Here is a 23,182-nt window from a genome sequence, read left to right on the forward strand (position 1 = left end):
TACGGTATTTAAAGCCGCGCCGCGCCGCCGCTACAGTTCATGTTGATCGCATTAAAATAATATTGAAATCGTGGCTTCGACATAATATTTAAGTATTTTAGTTTTGTGTGATGTAACGCTGTTTCGGGTAGTAAAAAATAAGTAAAAAAGAATCCGAACTAGGCGTCGTGTTGTGTTGTGACAATTTCAAATATTTTTTTTCAATGTGTTTTTTTAGATACCCAAATCGTATTTTTAATCATATCTCAGAAAACATTTTTTTACGAATAATTTGGTACACACACCTGGTATTTCGAGTCAAATTGTCATTATGAACCGCATGTTACAATTTCAAATAAACCATATGCGAAAATGTCACAAGTTGACATATGGTATGTAATTCTATTCAGAGTGTCATTTTCTATGGAAAAAAGTAAAAAAATACCGAGGATGCCATTTAAAAATCAAAAGTTGTAGTCATTTCCGGTGAAACAAGAAGTGACCGAAAAGAATTGAATACGTCAATCAATCCTGATTTATGTCATATATTACCAAATCTCGTTTTTTTATCTGAAGAAATAAAAAAGTTATAGGGGTGAGCCACCTTTGAGACGCACCCGGTATAGTTTAGATGTCTGAACGCACATTTATGCATTATTATTTAGCGTACGCGAAGGGTTTTCGTCTGATGTCGTTATCTTCAGTAAATCATTTTAATTGACTAAACGGGTGACGTAATTGATTGGAATCGCGAAAAAGTGTTAATCAGCTAATGAACAACTAACTTGTGTATATAAAGAAAAACTGTGGGATTCTCAAAATAGAAATTATCATTTGAGAAATAAGAAGTTTGCCGATTTGAATGAAATTGCTCTAAAATTTAAAAAGTCTCTCTTGCAAGCATCAGCCAAAATATATAAATACAAAATGCAGTTCATAACGACAATTTGACTCGAAATACCAAGTGTGTGGTACCAAATTAATTTTAAAAAATGCTTTTTCTAAATATGCTAATGAGCCACTCTTGTTCCATTCCACTAATTGAGATATGATTAAAATACGATTTGGGCATCTTTTAACCGACTACGACAAGACACGAAAAACATTAGACGCTCAAAACTATTTTTTCAAGGCCCTTTGATTAAAAATTAGTGTTTTAACACAGCCATGGCACTCTAGCTGCAATTTAAAATATGATTTGTTTTTAAGCGAAAATGTTAAAAGTTGACATATGATGTGTCATTCTATTCGGAGTGTCAATTTCTATCGAATAAAAAGAAATATACCGAGGGTGCCATTTAAAAATCAACAGTTGTAGTCATTTCCGTACATATTCGCATACAATGTAACCTTCGCCGTCGTTGTCCTTTTACGCTGGATGTATATCACGATAGTAAGACCCATGATTACTTTTGGAGCAGTTGCTTTGTACACAAAACTAGAGCAACGTACAGCAAGGCAAAACCTGTAGAAAGTGTTGGCATGCATCTGCATCACAGGAGCCATAAGAACATGCCCAATAGTAGTAATGGTTAGATTCTAAGTCATTCTGGACTCAACGCCACTTCACATTGTCGTTGGTAGATATGCCAATGCGACAATTATTAAAATGGTTATTGACGTCATTATTGGGAGATTTGTCAGCTCAGAAGCTTGGAACACCCTAAAAAGGAAAAGTCCACTCCTCCAACTCCCAGTGGATGACACACCAAGAATGTTCAACTTTGAAAAACACCTCACTGTAGTATTGAGCGATAACATGAACTGGAAGAGAGAAACGTTTGGCCAGCAGGTAAAAGACCATACCATAACGTGGCATATTTATACTTTCAAAACCAAAGCAGGAACAGGGATAGGATTATTTGGGCCGAAAACTAAATACTCCGAACTAATGGGCACCTACCCCAGCATCCTTCGGACAGAAATCTACCCTATCGAAAGATGCGTACAACTTATCTTAGATAGGAACTATGGGAAACAAGAAATAGCCATCTTATCCGATAGTCACGCAGCATTAAAAGGATCAACTCAGTAATTATCAATTCGAAGTTGGTCAAAGGATACGTAGAGAAGCTGAACAAATTAAGCAAAGATAATAAATTACTACTGTGGGTACTTTCTACTGTGTGTACCAGCCCACCAAGGGATTCTGAGATATAATATAAAGCAATGAAAAAGCAAACCATCTAGCTAGAAAATGAGCAAACACTCCACTAATTGGATCAGAACCGAGAAAACCAACTTAAACTCAAGAACCTGGAAGACTCCATCCGTAACCTCGAATGGAAATCGAGGCACTCGAAGAATTTACTCAGAACTTACGACCGAGTAAAATCAAATATGTTCCTTGATTTAAGTAATAACAATCTTCTGATTGTTACGGGGTTTTTAACAGGACACTGTCACCTCAATGATCATCTCAGTAGATTGAAGCTAAGAAACAAAGGCGAATGCAGATTCTGTGCGAAAAATGGGGAAACACCAGAATACCTCTTAACAACCATGTCGTCCATTCGTGCCATGAATTTTGGTATGACTGATATCGGAGATGGAGATCTAACCTCTGTAAAACCGTCTCAGATACTGGCTTTTGTCAAATCCCTGAGACTGTATGATGAGTTATATTCTCAAGAAAGGAGGACACAATAGATCTGCAAAGTCGAGGTGATTAACCTCTCACCCATACATTCTATATTCTACAACTGTCGCCTTTTATGTTCAAATAAACATCAATATTATCCGTTCACTCGATATTTTTCCGCTTCCGTTGTTCACCGCATTGCATAAACACTCTCCTACTTGACACAATAATCGATAAGCTCTTCGATATATAAAATACAGTACGGATTAAGCTTCCCAGATGAAACGTTTGACTGATGGCCTATTTAAAGGGGCTCAGCGGCGTTCCTCCACCGCAAGAGTGTCTTCGGGGAAACACTAAAGAGTATTCTCTAGAGGCGCTCCCCACCTTACAGGATTAACTGTACCCCGCAAATCGGGGAGCAGCTAAGCTCCGGTTTCTCTCTTTTTTGGATGGCGCTATTTGGCTATAGTGGTGGTTTTGACTATATTGTAAAGGAATTTCGTTTAAGACGAAAAATCTTAATTAATTTTAATTGAAAAATCATTACTATTATTTTAGATTTTATCGATAATATTGAGTTAGTTTAGGGCTTAACGTTGATTTTGATTTTGCGAATATTTTGAACTTAATTTTATCAGTTTTTATCAAGTAAAATAAGGTTTTAATTGAAGAATAATTCTATTTTAAATTTAATCCATTAAGATTGACTTGGATTAGGGTTTAATTTGAGTTTTCTGATTATTTTGGAAATATTATAACCAAGGTTGGCATGATATATATGAATGATATATATCGGATATATATCATTGATATATATCATGATATTTATACCTTGATATATATCATGATATTTATAAAAAAATAAAACTCATCTCTTTTCTTAAATTTCTACGTTAAAAAAGTCAACATGTTTACGGCACAACGTATTTTTATTACTAGAAAGACTTCCTGTCATTATGTGAACAGCTGCTTACTGCGACTGCGTCTCTGCATCTCTTGAGAGGATTTTCTTATCTTTTGGACTAGTACAATCGAAACTGCGTAATAGGCTTGGGAAAGAAAAAGCTGGAAAATTGACCTTTTTATTTAAATACAACAATCAGAAAGAAAAAAAAAACAAAAAAGATAATATTGATTCGATCTGGGACAATTCAAATGTACCAAAAACTTTGCCAGAAACAGTATCAATTGATTCTGACTCTGACGAATCTGATGATGATTTACCATTAATTAAATTAATAAATCAAATATAAATTTGTTAGTTGTTAGTTTAAGAATATCTGTTTATTTTTTAGAACTTCCGTTCATTTCTTAGAATTCCTGATTATTTTTTAGAATTTCCGTTTATTTTTTAGAATTTCTGTTTATTTTTAGAATTTCTGTTTATTTTTTAGAATTCCTGTTTATTTTTTTAGAATTTCTGATATTTTTTATATATTTTTGTTTTAATGTTGTTCCTATTATGTGCAAAGCAACAATAATTAAGTTGAAATAAAAATATTTGGTTGAGCTCTTGATTTTACTTGATACTAAACGCAGTTTTACATAAAAAATAAAAACAAAAATAAATATCAAAACTTGATATATATCAGATATATATCAGATATATATCGGATATATATCCGATATTTGATATTTATATAAATATCATGATATTTGCCAACCCTGATTATAACTCTAAATATTTATTTTAATTAATGAATTTTATTCGAATAAAATGAATCACTTTTATATTCCTATACAGGGTTGTTCTCCACATACGACACGGAGTATTGTAGCTAAACGATTAGATTTTTACAAATTGTAAGTTTTGGGTTCTTTGAAGGACTATTAGAGCTACAATTTAAATAAAAATACAAGATACAGAGTGTCCCCAATAACTAAAAAATATTATAGTTGTATTTTTTTTAAATGGAACACCCTGTATATTATTCTATTTTTAGATTCTACGACTGAAATAAAGTGAATTTGATTAAGGTTTATCACACTTAAACATTACCGTTTTTGAAATATTTTTATTTTTGTGAAATTGCATTAAAAAAAATAAGACTTTATTTCTCCAAGGGTATTAGAGGTTTTAATATTAAATATTTACTGAAGATTATTTATTGATCATATATTATGTTGCAATAATAAAACTTATACTATCTTATACAGAATGTTCAAAAAATTATATTAAATAATTACTAGCTTTCAAAGGCAGTAACTTGTTTAATTTAAATGGAACACCCTGTATATTTTACATGCATCAGATGCACAATTTAATTGTCTATCAAACTGTATTATACCATTTTAACCTATTTCTTCAAGTTTTCGTAGAAAATGCATATTTTCTTATTATTTACACCTCATTTATCACTATACCCATGGAATATTGACATTTTAGATTTTTTTAAAGCAACATGTACAAAATATACAGGTGGTAAAAATAATAATATTGCAAGCCCATTTGTTTACAAAAAGAAAACTATTTAAATCTTTGTAAAAGAGTATACCAATTATTACTAATTATTAATATACTCCGCCTAACAATTAGTTAATTACATACTTAATTGTTTTAGTTAATAAATTATTCTAAATAAATGTGGATTTGACTCAGAAATCACTACAATAATAAGTTATGAAAATGAACGTATCTGTTGTTATAAATAAGCATTCGTTAAAAATTAAATAAAGTTTATAAGGTGTTACTTTTTACCACACTGTCTAATACACATACAAAATTCAGTTTTTTACTATTTGGAGCAATTATTATTAATCAACGTAAATAGTCAATTAATGTAGTTTATATACTGGGATCATATTAATTAGCCCTATTTAACAAATATTTAAACAGTTTTTCTTATTTTTTTAATGAAATAAGCGAATTATATCGACAATATTAATATCTAGTACTCTTGGAAAATTTGTTACATTTTTAAAAATAATCTAAAATGTCAGTATTCCATGGGTATTGATAAATGAGGTCTAAATTATAAGAAAATGTTACTTCTACGAAAACTTGAAGAGATAAATAATGGTATAATACAATTTAATAGACAATTAAATTGTGCATCTGATTCTCGTAAAATATACAGGGTGTTCCATTTAAATTAAACAAGTTATTGCCGTTTAAAGCTAGTAATTATTTAATATAAATTTTTAGACACCCTGTATAAAGTAGTATTTTGATTATTATTGCAACACAATATCTGATCAATAAATAAACTTCACTAATTATTTAGTATTAAAAACTTCGATACCCTTGCAGAAATGAAGCCTTAAAATTTTTACTGCAATTTTATAAAATTGAAAATATTTCAAAAACGTAAGGTTTAAGTGTGATAAACCTTAATCAAATTTACCTTTATTTTAATCGTAGAATCTAAAAATATAATAATATACAGGGTGTTCCAATTAAAATACTCCAATTACTTTACTTAATTCAAATTTACCCATATATAAATTTAAATAATTGAAATACCATCTTAGAAACTAAATTCCATTATCACATTAATTACAACAAATATTTTGGCTCCTCCTCACCCAAATCTGAATTTTCTCACTTCATTTAGAAATAGTTTTATGTACTTCTCATGATATTTGAGAAATTTTAGATAAATGTAGCCATGGTAATTGTAATTTATTTGTTATAAAGCTCATCTTGGCATTTTCTGACATTTCTTTGTAGAAATAATTTTTATGGCTTTACCAGTATTTTATTGTTTTGTTACTTGACTTTGTTCCTTTGACAAATATGTTTGACTGACTTTGGTTGTTTTCTATTTATAACATTTTAGCTTTCGGGCCTGAAGATGGGATTGTTATTCCTGAAACATGTTGGCCTAATTTTTTTTAAATAATAGATATTTTATTTAATTTTTTTATTCAAGACTATGAGTTTGAGTCTCCTGTCCCTCAGTAGAGGATTTTAACTAATTATTATGTACTCAAATTGGGTCGCTGAAGGGGGCATACCTATTAAGTATATAATTTGCTTGCTTTTTTAAACTATTTTATATCAAAAATGACTGAGAGTATCTTCAAAGCTGGAAATACAATACGATCGAAGATAAAAACGACGTCAAAAACGGCTGGGGAATGGCAATCGATGATAATTTTAGCGAGGTCAAGACCTAGACGTCAATTAATTAGCCCATACATTTCTTTATTTCTTAATAGTCCTTACTGCCAGTTGGCTTTAAGAAGGTTGTAATTTACTTTCATATTGAGTAAAAGTGATTTTAAATGATAACAATTTTTTGGAAATAAATTTGTGTATCTGGAAACGTTCTATCCTTTTTTAATCTTGCTGTAATTAGTGTTAATTTTTGACAAATTTTATGTCAAATTTCAGTAAACGACGTCTAAAGATTGACCTCGCCAGAATTATTATCGATTGTCATTCCCCAAACGCCTTTGACGCCGTGTTTTTTTCGATCATATTAAGAAATATACCGGGTGCGTCTCAAAAGTGGCTCACCCCTATAACTTTTCTATTTTTTTGGTTAAAAAAACGAGATTTGGTATGTTAATATATGACATAAATTAGGATTGATTGACGTATTCAATTGCTTTCGGTCACTTCCGGTTTCACCGGAAATGACTACAACTTTTGATTTTTAAATGGCACTCCCGGTATTTTTTTACTTTATTCGATAGAAAATGTCACTCTGAATAGAATGACATCATATGTCAACTTTTGACCTTTTCGAATAGGGTTTATTTGAAATTATAACTTGGGGTTCGTAACGAAAATTTGACTTGAAATACCAAGTGCGTGGTATCAAATTATTTGTAAAAAAATGCTTTTTCCAAATAGGCTAATGAGCCACCCTATGAGATATGATTAAAAATACGATTTGGGCATTTTCTAACTGGCCAAGACAAGACACTAAAACATTAGATGATCAAATCTATTTTTCCAAGGCTCCTTGATAAAGAATTAGTATTTTTACCATATCCATGACACTCTAGATTGAATTTTAAAATACAATTTTTTATTAAGCGATAATGTCAAAAGTTGACATATGATATGTCATTCTATTCAGAATGTAATTTTCTATCGAATAAAGTAAAAAAAAATACCGAGGTTGCCATTTAAATATCAAAAGTTGTAGTCATTTCCGGTGAAACAGGAAGTGACCAAAAACAATTGAATACACCAATCAATCTTAATTATCTGAAAAAATAAAAAAGTTATAGGGGTGAGCCACTTTTGAGACGCACCTGGTATGTAATAGCCTTAAGAATATATAAACAAGGGTAATAGTCTATATTTCGATTTTATGGAATATAAATAATAAAGGAATATAAAAAAACATATTAATTTAAGATAGAAACAAATACACATAAGACAGATACGGATTCTGTGGTAACATATGTACAATACACGAACAGAGCCAAAATCAATACTCAACTTCCGTCACGTTGCTATGGAATCTGGTCTAAAAGTTATGGACTAAATTCCAGAGCGAAAAGCAATATCCTCCCTCGACTCCTATACCATAAAACAAACTGATGAGACATTATAGATTGTAAAATAAAGGTATCTGGTATTGCTTCAAGATTGTTTTTGTATACCAAGAAAAGAACTTTCATATTTTAACAAAACCTATGCAAAATTTACTTTCAAAGCCGTACGAGGATAATAATAGACCAGTAATTGAAAAAATAATTTGAATAAAAAGGAAAAAGCAAAATAAAACACTAATTTACCACCAAAATACTTTACTGTTGCACTGGAAACCTGTTTCGCTAACCATGTTAGCATCATCAGCAGATGATTAAAACTTAGAAATATGTTGGGCAAACTAGAAGATCAATGTAAACTAGATTAACTAGATTTAAAGAACATATGGCTCAGATAAAAAAATACCACTCGGCAAGGGCGTGAGACCAGGAGATACCATCTCTCCCAAGTTATTTACATTGGCACTGAAAAATGTCTTCAAGAAATTAGAATGGGAAAATAGAGGTCTAAACATCGATGGGGTACACCTTAGCCATCTGAGGTTCGCAGACGATATTGTCTTGCTGAGCACCGACATTCAAGAACTAAACACCATGCTAAATGAGCTAAATGACCAATCCCAGAAAATTGGCCTTAAAATGAACTTGAAGAAGACCAAGATAATGAGCAACAATATCCATAACATTACCGTTGACAACGTTATTATTGAAAACGTAGACCATTATATATATTTAGGTCATAAAATCAAGTTGGGCAAGGAAAACCAAAATACGGAGATCAAACGCAGGATCCATTTGGCATAGGTAGCATCTGGAAATATGAGCAATATTTTCAAGGATAAAAAGGTGCCCATGAACCTAAAGAAAAGGCTTACGACAGCTGCATTCTACCTGTGCTTACGTATGGCTTAGAGACTATGGCAATTACCCGAAAAACAGCAGAACAACTACGAGTAGCACAAAGAGCCATGGAAAGAATCATGTTGGGAGTCACCATTAGGGAAAAAATACGGAATACCCACATACGTCAAAAAACAAAATTAATAGATGTCGTTAAAAGAGTGGCAAGTCTGAAGTGGCAATGGATAGGACATGTGGCAAGACAGGATCCAGACCGATGGCCCCAAAAAGGAATCCTATGGAGACCTAGGGGAACAACAAGAAGTGTGGGCCGACCAAAAAAGAGATGGGTCAATGACGTCAGGGCAGTGGCGGGAAGACAATGGATAAGATTGGCTAGAGATCGCGAAACATGGAAAAACCTAGAAGAGGCCTAGAAATATGTTGGGCAAACTAGAAGATCAATATAAACTAGATTAACTAGATTTAAAGACATTCAAGAACATTCTCCTTGTCTCACGCCCTTGCCGAGTGGTATTTTTTTATCTGAGCCATATGTTCTTTATATCCAACACTGGATGGAACCAGGCTGAGAAAGAGAAAGAGATGGCTCAGATAAGATATGGTAGATCGGATAAAATCTTGCGTTGTTCAACATATTGTTGATAAAGAACATTATACAGGGTCCGGCAATAGTGCGTCGTGCATCTGTAGCTCCTAGAATATAAAACTTAGAAATTTTGTTTAAGTGCAAACCTAAAGTATGTGATGATTTTTTTAAATGGAACACTCTGTATATTATTGAATTTTTGACTTCCTTGCAGATTACTTTACATAATCCTAAGATATTGATATTTTCTGAAACTATATTTCGATAGTTTCAGAAATATTAATAAATAAATAAAAAATATATATTTTTCAGCTTTTCTTAAAAAAAATATTAAAAATACGAACGATTAGAGGACTGAAATTAAAACTGTATTAGGTATTTACTTTTGATGGTCTGTGCTTACTTTGCTATAAATATGGTAATTGTACATTATAGAGGATGTTCAAAATTCTGCGCTAAACTTTATAAAATATAAAATATTTTTTCTTGTTTTTTTTTTAAATGGAATGCATATTATTTTTACAATAAATGGAGAATTAAAAAATAAACAATTTTTGTATTTAGAGTATTTCAAATTTTTTAACGGTTTCGCAGATATTCGCGGTTTTATATTTCTTGTGGCATTTTCCACAGTAAATTTTTATCAACCAATGATTTTTCGCTTGTATTTCAACGTTGTTGCCTTGAAAGAATCATATATGAAATAATACTGCATGTATCTGCAAAACCAATAAAAAAACTTTGAAATACTTTAAATACAAAAAAGTGTTATTTTTTAGTTCTACATCTAATAAAAAAAATAATATACAGGGTCTTCCATTAAAAAAAACGAAGAAAAATTATTTTATGTTTTAGAACGTTTGCCGTTTAATATTGAACACGCTGTATAATTTAAGATTGCGATTTTTATAGCAAAGTAAGTATAGACCATCTAAATATCTAATATAGTTTTAATTTCAGGACAGATCTTGTATTTGTAATATTTTTTTAAGAAATATAGAAAAATATATATTTTTTATTTATTTAGTAATCTCTAAAATCTTATTGATCTCTGAAACTACCGAAATATATTTACTCATATCTTAGTATTATGTAAAGTAATCTGAAACGAAGTCAAAAATGCAATAATATACAGGGTGTTAAAAAATTTATCCCGATCCAATTACACTTTTTTGAGCCATCCTATTGAAGTTAAATTATTTTCTTGAAATACATTTCCGTATATACTTTAGGTTTGCACTTAAACAAAATTTTCAAGTTTTTTATTCTAGGAGATACAGATTCCCGACGCACTATTGCCGGGCCCTGTATAGATATTAATAATTTAAAATTAATTAAACAAGTCTCAAATGACTGGCAATCAGATGCATATGAGAGCGTCAAAATTAATAAATGTAAAGATAGTTTGAACAGAGTCAATGGTCCAATTCCTTCCAGTTTTCTGTTCCTATTACCCAAAGTTTACAGAACAAAATATCTATTGCTTAGTTTCTGTAGTTAATTGTTATAAATATGCTCGGTTGGTTTTGACTCGCTTGGATAATTTTGCCGCGCCTGAGCGTTAATTGAACGCCTACATAAACGCTTAATTTGTAGATATTAGTTTATAGTTTGTGGCCGGCCGTAGCTCCAGCGTTAGTGTGTCGATCTGCGGAGCGGAAGGTACTGGGTTCGATCCCCAGCCAGTACGGTCGCTTTATTTATTTAAATAAAAATATTTATTTATCTTAATAGAGCGACCAACGAGCCGCCACCTCAAGGAAGGCAATGGCAAACCACCTTCAGTATATTTGCCTTGTACAGCCTCTCAAATAGTGCCGTTCGGATTCGGTAATAAACTGTAGGTCCCGTGTACTTGTGAAATACTGATGACACACATCACAAGTACATGCGAGAAGTAGCCGATGCTCTATATAGAGTATAGCACTGTAAGAAGAAGTTTATAGTTTTAGTCATCGGCTGGTGATGCTAACGTTAGCGAAACGCGCCTCCAATGCAAAAGAAACACCAAAGGTTACAATCTTCAACTGTTATATTTGCACAGTAAGTTTTGTCTATTTATATTATTTGTATGAATGTGCATCCATATAGACCGAGCACCATTCTTTCGCGACCTAATCGTAAAATACCAACGCAGAGTGCGGGCTGCAGCTCGCATAAATCAAAACTACAATAAGCAAACAGACATGAGGTATTTCAATTACGGATCGGGGAGGCAGTGAATAATTTTCAATTCCGATCATTCTTGCCGGCCGGGGTAACAGCTGCTCCCGGAGGGGCGCAAGCGGCCCCGTCGCTGAGGGTAGATGACGACGGACGTATGGCTCGGGCGGAGAGACGACAAAGCAGGACAGCGGCGTGCGGATTTTCAAAGTTTCTACCATTTTAACTTATAGCTGGTTCGTGTTTCCGATTTAGCTACCATTATGGTGGCTTAAAAAATTAAAACTATACTTTTTCAATAATAGCTTTATCTATTTTTATTATTATTATTAAATCATTAGTTGTTTATAATTTTTTGTTTATGTCTATTTAACAGTAACAGGCGAGCTACGCAATGTTGATTATTTCTTTTCAATTTACCTTTCTAATATTTTTTTCTAGAAAATATCTGTTTATTTGGTCAGTACGGCAATGCCGCTAACTTAACTTCCGCTTTCGAATGTCATTTCTAGATTGTCAAAATCTTTTGGGGTTTGAGGTTATTAAAGGTTGAGTGGACTAAGAGTATTTAGAGATTATTGAAGAAGTATTAATGATTGTTACAAAAGATACTTGAATCAAAAGTCGATTTGATATTTTTTTGGTGTGTCATGTGGCCAGTTATTGGGTAAAATAGATATCTTATTCACGGTTTTCCGTAATTTTCATTAGATTTGGACATTCCTGGATAAGATTCAACTTGTCTTAAGTAAAAAGTAAGCGTTTGCGCTCCTACGAAACATTTTGAAACAGTATTTTGAGCTAAACTAATTTATTTTTTTTTAGAATTTCGAATACTAGAGAGACTAATTTTTACAATGATACCATTTACTTGTTTGTGAATAAATATTAATAATTTCTAGACCAAAAATAAATAATCTATTAACAACCGTCAAATTTAACGTGTCAAACATTAGTTGGAAAATTCTTAAAACTCCGAGTTTTAAATACTCATTAGCCCTAACAATATAAAATATCCCGTATTTCTTAGGATCCGTTAGAACTAAGGCTAGAGACAAAAAGTGTGAGCCACTTTTGAAAACACCAGGTATACCGGATGCATCTCCAAAGTGGCTCACCCCTAAAACTATTTTATTTATTTAGATAAAAAAAAACGAGATTTGGTATGTTAGTATTTGATATCAATTAGGATTGATTGACGTATTCAATTGTTTTTGGTTACTTCCTGTTTCACCGGAAATGACTACAACTTTTGATTTTTAAATGACACCTTCGGCATTTTTTTTACTTTATTCGATAGAAAATGGCACTCTGAATATAAATGACATATCATATATCATGTGATGATCATAAATTCGTATTTTAAATTTCAATCTAGATTGAAACCATGGTTGTGTTAAAAACACTAATTTTTAATCAATGAGTCTTGAAAAAATAGTTTTGATTGTCTAGTGTTTATCGTGTCTTTTCCTGGCTAATCAAAAGATGCCCAAATCGTATTTTTAATCATATCTCATTTTTTTCAAATAGAACGACGGTGGCTCATTAGCATATTTGGAAAAAGTATTTTTTACGAATGATTTGGTATCACACACAAATTGTCGTTATGAACCGCATGTTACAATTTCAAATAAACCATATGCGAAAATGTCAAAAGTTGACATATGATATGCCATTCTATTCAGAGCGTCATTTTCTATCGAATAAAGAGAAATATACCGGGAAGTATACAGAAGGTCGGAGTCAAGATAAAAAAGTTATTAAAAAAGTTATAGGGCTGAGCTACTTAAAAACACCCGGTAAATAGTTTGTCGAACGAGAGGATTCCTGACAATGACAGTTGTCTTTGTCATTTTAATTCGCAGGAAAATGTATTTTCTGTTGTTTTTTGAATGTCGTCTGTCGAAATCTTCCCTGACTCGTTAAGCAGACTTTAGTGTTAATTCTGCCAAAGAGGTACGTACGCCTCTGGTCTGTGTAACGCGTCTAAAATTTGGCCGCGAGGGGGAAAGTGATGTTTAATTAAAACTCCCTCAGGCGCGTTTAAAACATTTTCCTTGCTCGTAGAATGCAGGCGAGGCGCATTTGCTCCTCCGGAATTTCATTTTAATCGTTTTTCCAACATTTTTAGACGAAACTTTTATTTTAGAGACCATATAAAAAAGAATCATATACTTTTTTACCGAAGCCATTAAAGTATTGATATATTATATTAATATATTTTTTGAAAGATTTTCTACTGAAAATTATAAAGTATCTTCTTAAAGTGATGTGCTCTTTACAAAGCATATGTAACCTCTTGCATGTATTTGTGTAATGTGTAATCAGTTTTTCACATAATATGCAAAATAAATTGTGATAGATATAAAAGTTATAGAAAAACCATATATTTTTTTTGAGAAAATTGGCATTATTTGAAAAATTCTGAAACATCATCTATTGACCTCTAATAATGGTTGAATTTATGGCTTTACAAGTTTTAAAGCTGTAGAATACTTATTTTCGACAAGTTTAATAAAATCGACTCATTTCAAACAGGAAGTATAGGACTTAAGGGAGGGAGGAACTTATATATAGCTTACAGGATTATAATTTATCATACAGTGCCAGGGCTTTGACAAAAGCCAGCATCTGAGACGGTTTTACAGAGGTTAGTTCTCCAAGTCAGATATCAGTCGTACCAAAGTTTATGGCACGAATGGCTGTCGTCTCGGCGCACTCAGTGGTGAGTTGTTCTGGTGTTTCCCCATTTTCCCCAAAGAATCTGCATTTCCCGTTGTTTCTTACCTTCAATCTACTGAGCTGTTTGTTGAGGAGACAGTATCATGAAAAATGCCTTGATAATCCAAAGATTGTTCTTACTTAAATCAAGGAAAATATTTGATTTTTCTTGGTCGTAAATCTTGAGAAACTTCTTCGAGTGTCTTAGACCGTTGTAGGATTCCCATTCCAGGTTACGGATGGAGCCTTCCAAGTTTTTGAGTTGGTTTCCACTTAAGGTACATTCAGGATGAGAGCGTTAAGCGTCGCGTCACGTTTGCGTCGCGTCCGCGTGTCGAAATGGAATCAATTCACTTTACTTAAATTAGACTATTCAGGCAGACAGCGTCGCGTTTGGCGTTGCGCTAGCGTCCGCTGAGCGTCGGGGGTCGAGTTCAATGGGGCGGACGCGACGCAAACGCGACGCGACGCTCGACGCTCTCAGCCTGAATGTACCTTTTTAGAAGCAGAACGGTTCTGGTTCAGTTAGTGGACCAATTGCTTATCCTTTTTAGTCAGATCGTTTTCTTCCTCCTTATCTTCTATCTTGGTGGGCTGGCATCCAGAGCGATATTCTTTGACTAATTTGTTCAGCTTTTCTCGGAATTTTTGGACCAACTTCAAATTGATGGATATTGAGTTGAACACTGCTTGATTATCAGATAAGAGAAGATGGCCTATTTATTTTTTCCAATAATTCATATCTAAGATAAGTTGTACGCATCTTTCGATAGCATATATTTCTGCCTGTAGGATGCTGGGGTAGGCGGCTATTTCAAAACTGATATTTTTTTGTAAAATTAAAAAATAAATAACATTTTCAAATAACGAGTTTCAGAATTCGGTCAATTAATATATTTAGCGCTATAGTCAAATTTAACAGATAACTTAGGTACAAGTCAAGTTTTAATAAGTAATTTTTAATATATTACAAAGCAAAAACTAACGCCAAAGTCAAATTTGTCCATAATCTATTAATCAAAACAATCCTATATGATGCGGACATTTAATCACTGTCTTTTAATGTTTAAAAATATATTCAAGATCTTCCCCAAGACTTTAGATAAGTCTCTACTCTATATTTATTCAAATTTCTTTTTATGATTTATCAGAGTTTTTCCTACCAATGATTCTTTTTCTTTGATAAACGCTATGTTTATCGTCGTAAAAAGGCGCCTGTCATTTTTCAAACAGAATTGACTGTGTTTTCCATTTATAACCGTTATTAATAGCGCGTGTTAAGGAAAATCTTTTTTCTCTAGGGCATATTTCCGTTTTACCATCGGAGACAAGGGTAATTCCCGGCTATACTCCAGTAAATAAAGTAGGGAAGTAGGATTAAGTTTGAAAAATTGCTCTGGCTTTTTCCCATTGGGTCAAATAAAAGAGTCTTTTGGTTAGAGAAAAAACTGTTTGTATAGACTCAATATGAAATGTTTTACGAAAAAAGACTGTACCGGGTGTTTTTCAAAAGTGACTCATCCCTATAACTTTTTTATGTTTTCAGATAAAAAACGAGATTTGGCACGTATATATTATGACATAAACCAGGATTGATTGACGTATTCAATTGTTTTCGGTCACTTCACATAAATAACTACAACTTTTCATTTTTAAATGACACCCTTGGTATCTTGTTTTACTCAAGATTTTATTTTATTCGATAGAAAATCACACTCTGTTGACATATATCATATCATATGTTGACATATATCATATGTCAACTTTTGACATTTTTGTCAAAAATACTTTTTCCAAATATGCTAATGAGCCAGCCTCGGTTCATTTGCAAAAAAATGAGATATTATTAAAAAATTAAAAATACGCTTTGGGCTTCTTTCAATCAGCCAGGACAAGTCACGAAAAATATAAGACAATCAAATCTATTTTTTCAACACAGCCACTCTAGATTACACACACATGTGATATGTCATTCTATGCAGAGTGCCATTTTCTATCGAATAAAGTAAAAAAATACCAAAGGTGCCATTTAAAAATCAAAAGTTGTAGTCATTTCCAACGAAATAGGAAGTGACTGAAAACAATTGAATACGCCAATCAATCCTAATTTATATCATATATTAACATATCAAATCTCGTTTTTAGTTAAGGGTTGGGTCAATTAAGTAAGTTATATGGGTCAGTAGTCACAGCCACTTTTGTGAAACATCCGGTATGTTTGGAAATTCTGATTAATATTGAAAATATTATTGTGTACTATTACATAAACTTTTTGAATTTCAATTTATATTTCATAAAGAGTAGAGACGAATTGTTATTTTACGATTTGTTATTTTACAACTTGCAGAAGTTTAACAAAAAAAAAACAAATTTTCAAAACGAAAATTTTGATATGAGAATAACAATCCATCGACTCACTCGTAGAAGAGTTGTACTTCCGAAAAAAAACAGATCTAAAAATATCAGTACGCTGATATTTTTATATCTGTTATTTGAAAAAAAATGAAGTCGATATGCCGCGCATCAATAAGCATATAATATAATAAAAAGTAAATAAAAACAATAATAAAGCAATATGTCAGCTGAGTGACACTCTTGTAGAATTGTAATAATTGTTCTCGGTTGCTGATATACTGATTATATACTTCTTCCTCTACGGATTAGGTACTCTTTTTCACTTTCTTCTGCTGGGTATTGTTATTAAGAAGATTGTATGTTGATATGATGCAGTTTTTCTTAAACTACTTAAAATCAGCTGGTCCAAAATTGTTCAAATTTGGCATGTGTATTTAGCATACGCAGACCTTTAAAAAACCCATTTACGACTTAGCTGCAAAATCAATGGGGGAGCCAATATTTGGACAGTTCAAAATTTTCAAGGGGTTTCCTATGTTTCCAACGACGATACACCACCCCGTATATATTTGTTAAAAGGCTACTAAGATTAGTATTCAAGGCCCGAATTTTTTAAGTGGATTTATTTGTACACAAGTTCACCTAATCTATACACTAATATCAAAGTTATAACGATTATTACATTAGAAAATAATAATTGTTACAAAATTATTACTCAAAATATTGTTATGATACCATATTAAAGTTTACCATTCACTTTGTACACCTTATTCTATTGTTCTAAATATATTAAACTCTTCACTTCGAATTTAAAATACAATATACGAAGTTACTTTAGAATTAAATTTGTTTTTAGAAATACTACCCTACAATACCGAGGATGTTCCTGTTGCTAGAGAACTTCTTCACAAGGTTGTGAACGGCCTGCCCAGTTTTTTCAAAGAGAAAGTGCCTTCTAGTAAATAAATATTTCTTAATTACATTTTCTTTTAAAAAAATGAGAATCATACAAGCATGAATTATGAAAAAATATTACTAAGCTTGTATGATTTTCTGTCGAGGTCTTCTTTATTGTTGATGCTGTTACACAACTGATAAAAAATATAAAATCAATTCGACGAACAAGATGTAAATTAATAAACATTCAAAAGGCTGCCTTTTTCAATAGACGTATTTACTAATAGAATGAGTGAAACTATTTTAAAACATTGAAAAAATCATTGAAATCTGTACTCACATCCATCATTATTGTTTTGATAAATTAGATTTAGTTTTATTGTTGAAAAGGGTTAGTCTTAATGGTTTATGTAGTATTTTCAAAAATTTAATACATAATATATGTAAATTTGTACATGTTACAGGTATTTTTGTATATATTACATGTTACATGTATATTTAAAAATTAAAACATATATTTAAGTTTTTAAAAATACATTTTATTTTTGCACCTTTTTCAACAATAAAGAAGTTACTTATGTAGTTAGATGTAGTTTGAGGGAATTTTAATTATGGTTTATTATTTTTTTTCTTTTAACTGTTTATAATATTATGATTTTAACAAGTAGTACATGTTTATTTAATGTTACTGATAAAGTCCGCATCATATCTAATTTTTATTTATTGCTTTAGATGAATTTTATTTCGGAGACAAAAATTAACCTGTTGCACTCGGGTATCTGTCAAAATTGACATTTAAAAAAGTAAATGACTAATAAATTAGTTTTCTGGCTGAATTTTGAAATGCTTAATTGGAAAATGTTTTTTTTTAATTTTACATATAGAGAGTGTTTCAAAAAACATGTACCATCACTCGTGGGGAGATTCCTCACGTAAAAATAAGAGTTATTTTTCATATCAACATAGGTCGGATTCCGCTTTGTTTCGTAGCTACAGGGTGTTAAAATCTTAATAATCTTTCGATTTATTATAATTTTCTTCCAAGTACTTTTAGTGATTCGAATGAAATTTTTAGGGTAAAAGTTACTATCAGTGCTACATATTTTAATGCTAAAAAAGTGTCGATAAATTCATCAGGGACTGGCGGTTATTACAGGAATATTTTTCAAAAAAAAAAAACATGTTTGCCACTGACTTTTTTTCTTTTGATATCAAAATTGTGTAGGCTGTTTAATGTCAATTAAAAGTTATCTCTTGATATTTTGTCGAATTCGGCATCCCTGATGAGATAAACGTAATTTTCTTAATCACAATTAATAAAATTAAAATTAAAATAAAATTAATAAATTATATATTTTACCTAATTTATTATTAAATATTATTACCATTTATTATTATTACTATTAGCCAACCTACAGCAATTTCAAATAAAAAAATAATGGTATTTAAGATAATTACAAAAAAACTAATTTTAAAAAGTTTTAGCATTCTGTAACTCTAAAACTATGCATTTCCATACCCATGTTTATAGGAACTTTTTTTCATATTTTTTTATGAGGAATCGACCAGTACTTATTTAAAACTTTCGCAAGTTAATGATGTTAAATTTGTTATATATTATTGGACTTGGATCAAGGCAAACTAACCTAACCTAACTAAATTTAATTTTTTTTAAAAAATATTAACTGATTTAATAAATTTAGTTAAATAAATGACCACTAAATAAATATTGGACTGACAAATGGACCACTATCAGTTATTTTTGTCTCTACTTGTAAAAACGGCTGTTATTAGTTAAAAAAGGTAGAAAAAAGACTCAAAGTCTCGTAGAAGTCTCGGTAGAAAAAAGACTCAAAATACTCAGTGTCTTTTTAATTTAAACCAGGTCTTTTTGAGAACAATGGACGCTTTCTTTAAATGTTATTAGTAAAAAAAGACGAAAAAAATATGCTATTTACATAGCTGATTTATTAAAAAGAAAAAAAATTATATAAAGTTTTTCAAAATTCGAGCAATAAACTCATTTGTTATTCATTTATTAACGTAAAGACCAAACTTGAGGAATACCAAGATCAATAGGTTTATATTTTATTGTAATTTTTAATCAGTTTAACGTAAAGACCAAACTTGAGGAATACCAAGATCAATAGGTTTATATTTTATTGTGTAATTTTTAATCTATCTCAAAACAAAAAACTGATGCAAAAGTAAAATTTGACATAAATCAATTAAAAGATCTTATATAATTCGGACTTTATCTGTGATACTCTATAAATTTCAATTAATAAAATCTATTGAAATTTTCTAGATATTCTCCCTTACAAGTTAGAAAACGAAGCGCAAACGAGGGAATTCCTTCAGAAAGTGGTAGAGGTTCTGCTAGATTTCATACGTTCGACCAACGACAGGAATGAGAAAATTCTGGATTTCCATCATCCAGAGGAGATGCAGAAACTTTTGGACCTGAGAATTCCAGACCAAGGTGTTTCTCTGCAACAGCTCGTTAACGATTGTGCCACAACTCTAAAATATCAAGTTAAAACAGGTATGAAATCAATACTAGGATATAAAATAAAATGACCCAAATACACAATTTAGTCCGGTCGAGATATTAAATCTCGTGAGTTTTTTATGGGACTTTTTTTTATGATTTTAAATAATTTTTAAGGTGTTAATGTTGAAATTAAGCGTGGAAGTCACTTCGAATATTTTGGCGTTTGGTCGTTACATTAAATTATGCCCTCTGCTGTAAATAAAAAATAAGATGTTTCCTCTCGGAAACGGTAAGTAGCTGAGGCCTCAATGAGGCCTCTACCGATAGAGCTAGTAGAGCTAATACAGTTTAAATGGGGTGAATGTAAAATTCGCCCCATTTAAACTGTGTTTCGAAAATTCATAGTTTCGGAGATATTTAATTTGAAAGATTTCGATTGTCGATTTTCTGGATATACCCCTTTAAAAACAGTCGAATTTTTGATTTATTAACTTTTTTTCATAGCAACTGTTAAAATTGCCTTATATCTATCAAAAATAGTAAAATAGATAAAATAGTACTTTAACCGCAAGGGTTAAAAAAAATAGAGTTAAAATTGCATAGGTTAAAAACTTTATTTCTTCTCGCACGTTTTTAATTCCTTTCATTTTTGAAAATTTTTGTATTCCTTTTCATAAGTTATTCGGGATTTAAATGGAAATAGTTTGTCGCCTCAGCCTGAATATCTGTTGGTAATTTACTTATTTCGTTTTGAGCCATTTCTGGCTCCAATTCAATCAGCAATCGACACGAAAGAGAATTAAAAAATATTGACTCAAAACTGACAACTAAAGAGACAGCTTTATTTATTTGTCAAATTACATAGAAACCAACGCCAACCCAGCACAATATTTTTTCTACTCGTAATAAATTCCTTGAAATAATAATTTCTGAATATTTTTTAAAACGTAACTCGCTATGGAAAAAAGTACTGTTTTATACACGACGATAAAATTGCATTATCGTCTCCCGAAATTAATTCACTCGCGACTTCATCGCTTGTGAATTAATCTTTTCGGTCGACGATAAAATACCATTTTATCGTCTTGTATAAAAAATAACTATTATTCACTTTTCTCATCTGGTACCGCATCCTATGAGAAATGATAAAAATGCTTAGACGACAATTATTACCTATATGATACACAGCAACCTCAGTGTCACCAATGCTCACTGGTCGAATATTCAACCGCTTTAACTTTTCGCGCTAATTCAGCCAACATATATGTATATATGGTTGATTAAATGACCAAGGCGCGCATATAAATAAGCATAGCAAACAAACTGGGCGATAATACACTTTCACGCAACTAATACCTTCCACCGGTCGACGATCAAATACCATTATATCGTCTTGTATAAAAAATAACTATTTTTCACTTTTCTCGCCTGGTATCGCATCCTATGAGAAATGATCAAAAATATACAGGATATGTTAACGATTTTAGAAAATATTAGCCGAGCCGTTAATTTGGTACACTAAATAAAAAGAAATAAACGTCACAGATACATTTGTTTCTATCAAATTTATATTGGCTGTATTTTTAAATTTTTATTACACGAAATTTGCATAGAAAATGCTTAGACGACAATTATTACCTATATGATACACAGCAAACTCAGTGTCACCAATTCTCACTGGTCGAATTTCAACCGCTTTGACTTTTCGCTCTAATTCAGCCAACGTAAATGGTTGATTAAATGGCCATGGCGCGCATAGAAATAAGCATAGCAAACAAACTGGGCGATAATACACTTCCACGCTACTGATTACTTGGTCAAGTCAAAGTGGTCGATTTAGCGATACCATCAACTTATAAAGGGATAAATTCTATATCAACATAGGCCCGATTCTGCTTTGTTTCGTAGTTAGAAGGGTTAAAGTCTTTAAACTCTTTTTTTTTTCGATTTATTATAATTTTCTTCCAAGTGCCTTTAGCGATTTGAATGAAATTTTGAGGGTAGAAGTTACTATAGGTGCCATATATTTTAATCCTAAAAAACTGTCGACATATTCACCAGGGACGTACATAAGGCTTATCACTGGAACATTTTTCTAAAAAAAAACATGTACGCCACTGACTTATTTCTCTTGTTAGCAAATTTATTATTCAATTTTATTAATATTTATAATACTGATATTTAGTGCTATTTACAATACATTTTAATAAAAAATAACGGCATTTAGGATAATTACAAAAAAAATTGTATTTTAAATAAATTTTGAGAGAGAGACGCAACAGATAACGTCGTATAAATTTGCTATCTGCAATGTATGTAGAAAACTCGGTCAGCTTTGTATCGAGTATGTCAATTAAAATTGGATTTTAATTTATTTCATTTTAGAATCGTTTGCGTTCGTCGCTCGTAACTCGTCATTTGCATCGCTCGTTCATAATCGAGCGATGTCGGTTATTTCAATAATCGAGTACTCGCGAATTTTCGCTCGAGTTAAGATGGTCCTACACGATGCGTCCAACGTTGGAACGAACGTTCGAACCAACATTTGACACAGTTTTCGACAATATACAATTGGCAAATGTGTCTCCTACACGATGCTTCGAACGTTGGTTCCAACGTTGGATGCAAACCTGGCGCTACATTTGTGAAATTAACTCAGTGTCATACGTACTCTTTACTTGAGCAATTGTAATCTTTGTTATTTTAAATCCAACCCTGTGTATATTATTTAAAAAATCAAAATACCAATTATTAATTAAATTAATACTATTATTAATTGAAAATTTCTTTTCAACGATATATCATGTCCTATACTTAAACCTTCCAGTTTCTTAAATAGAGTTATTTAAATCTTTATAATTCAATATATAGATGAATATAAAATAATATTCTATATATAATATATACTTATAAAGTTTGAATATTTGTCATGGTAACGATTTTCTTTAAACGAAACCATTATAATATAGAATAATTATAATTTTAAATCACTTTACTGAAAAAAAAACAGAAGCTATAGGAACATGCTATATCGTTCAAAAAAGCAATGTAAATTGTGTTTCGATTTTTTAGATAATTATACATATAG

General features: G+C 31.3%; 1 protein-coding gene across 3 annotated transcripts in view; it reads left to right on the top strand.

The window, feature by feature from the left end:
- Positions 1 to 23,182, top strand: part of LOC115889109 (glutamate decarboxylase) — an 85,865-nt gene that overhangs the window by 9,019 nt on the left and 53,664 nt on the right. For 2 of the 3 annotated variants that reach the window (XM_030909039.1, XM_030909038.1), the window contains exons 2-3: positions 17,560 to 17,661; positions 19,909 to 20,145. In XM_030909039.1, coding sequence (XP_030764899.1) covers positions 17,560 to 17,661; positions 19,909 to 20,145 — 339 coding nt within the window. The remainder of the gene's footprint in view (positions 1 to 17,559; positions 17,662 to 19,908; positions 20,146 to 23,182) is intronic. The other variant, XM_030909040.1, reaches the window with a different exon arrangement.

The sequence above is a fragment of the Sitophilus oryzae genome, unplaced genomic scaffold (assembly GCF_002938485.1).
Source record: "Sitophilus oryzae breed Bouriz unplaced genomic scaffold, Soryzae_2.0 scaffold_810_pilon_pilon, whole genome shotgun sequence".
In the NCBI taxonomy this organism is placed as follows: domain Eukaryota; kingdom Metazoa; phylum Arthropoda; class Insecta; order Coleoptera; family Curculionidae; genus Sitophilus; species Sitophilus oryzae.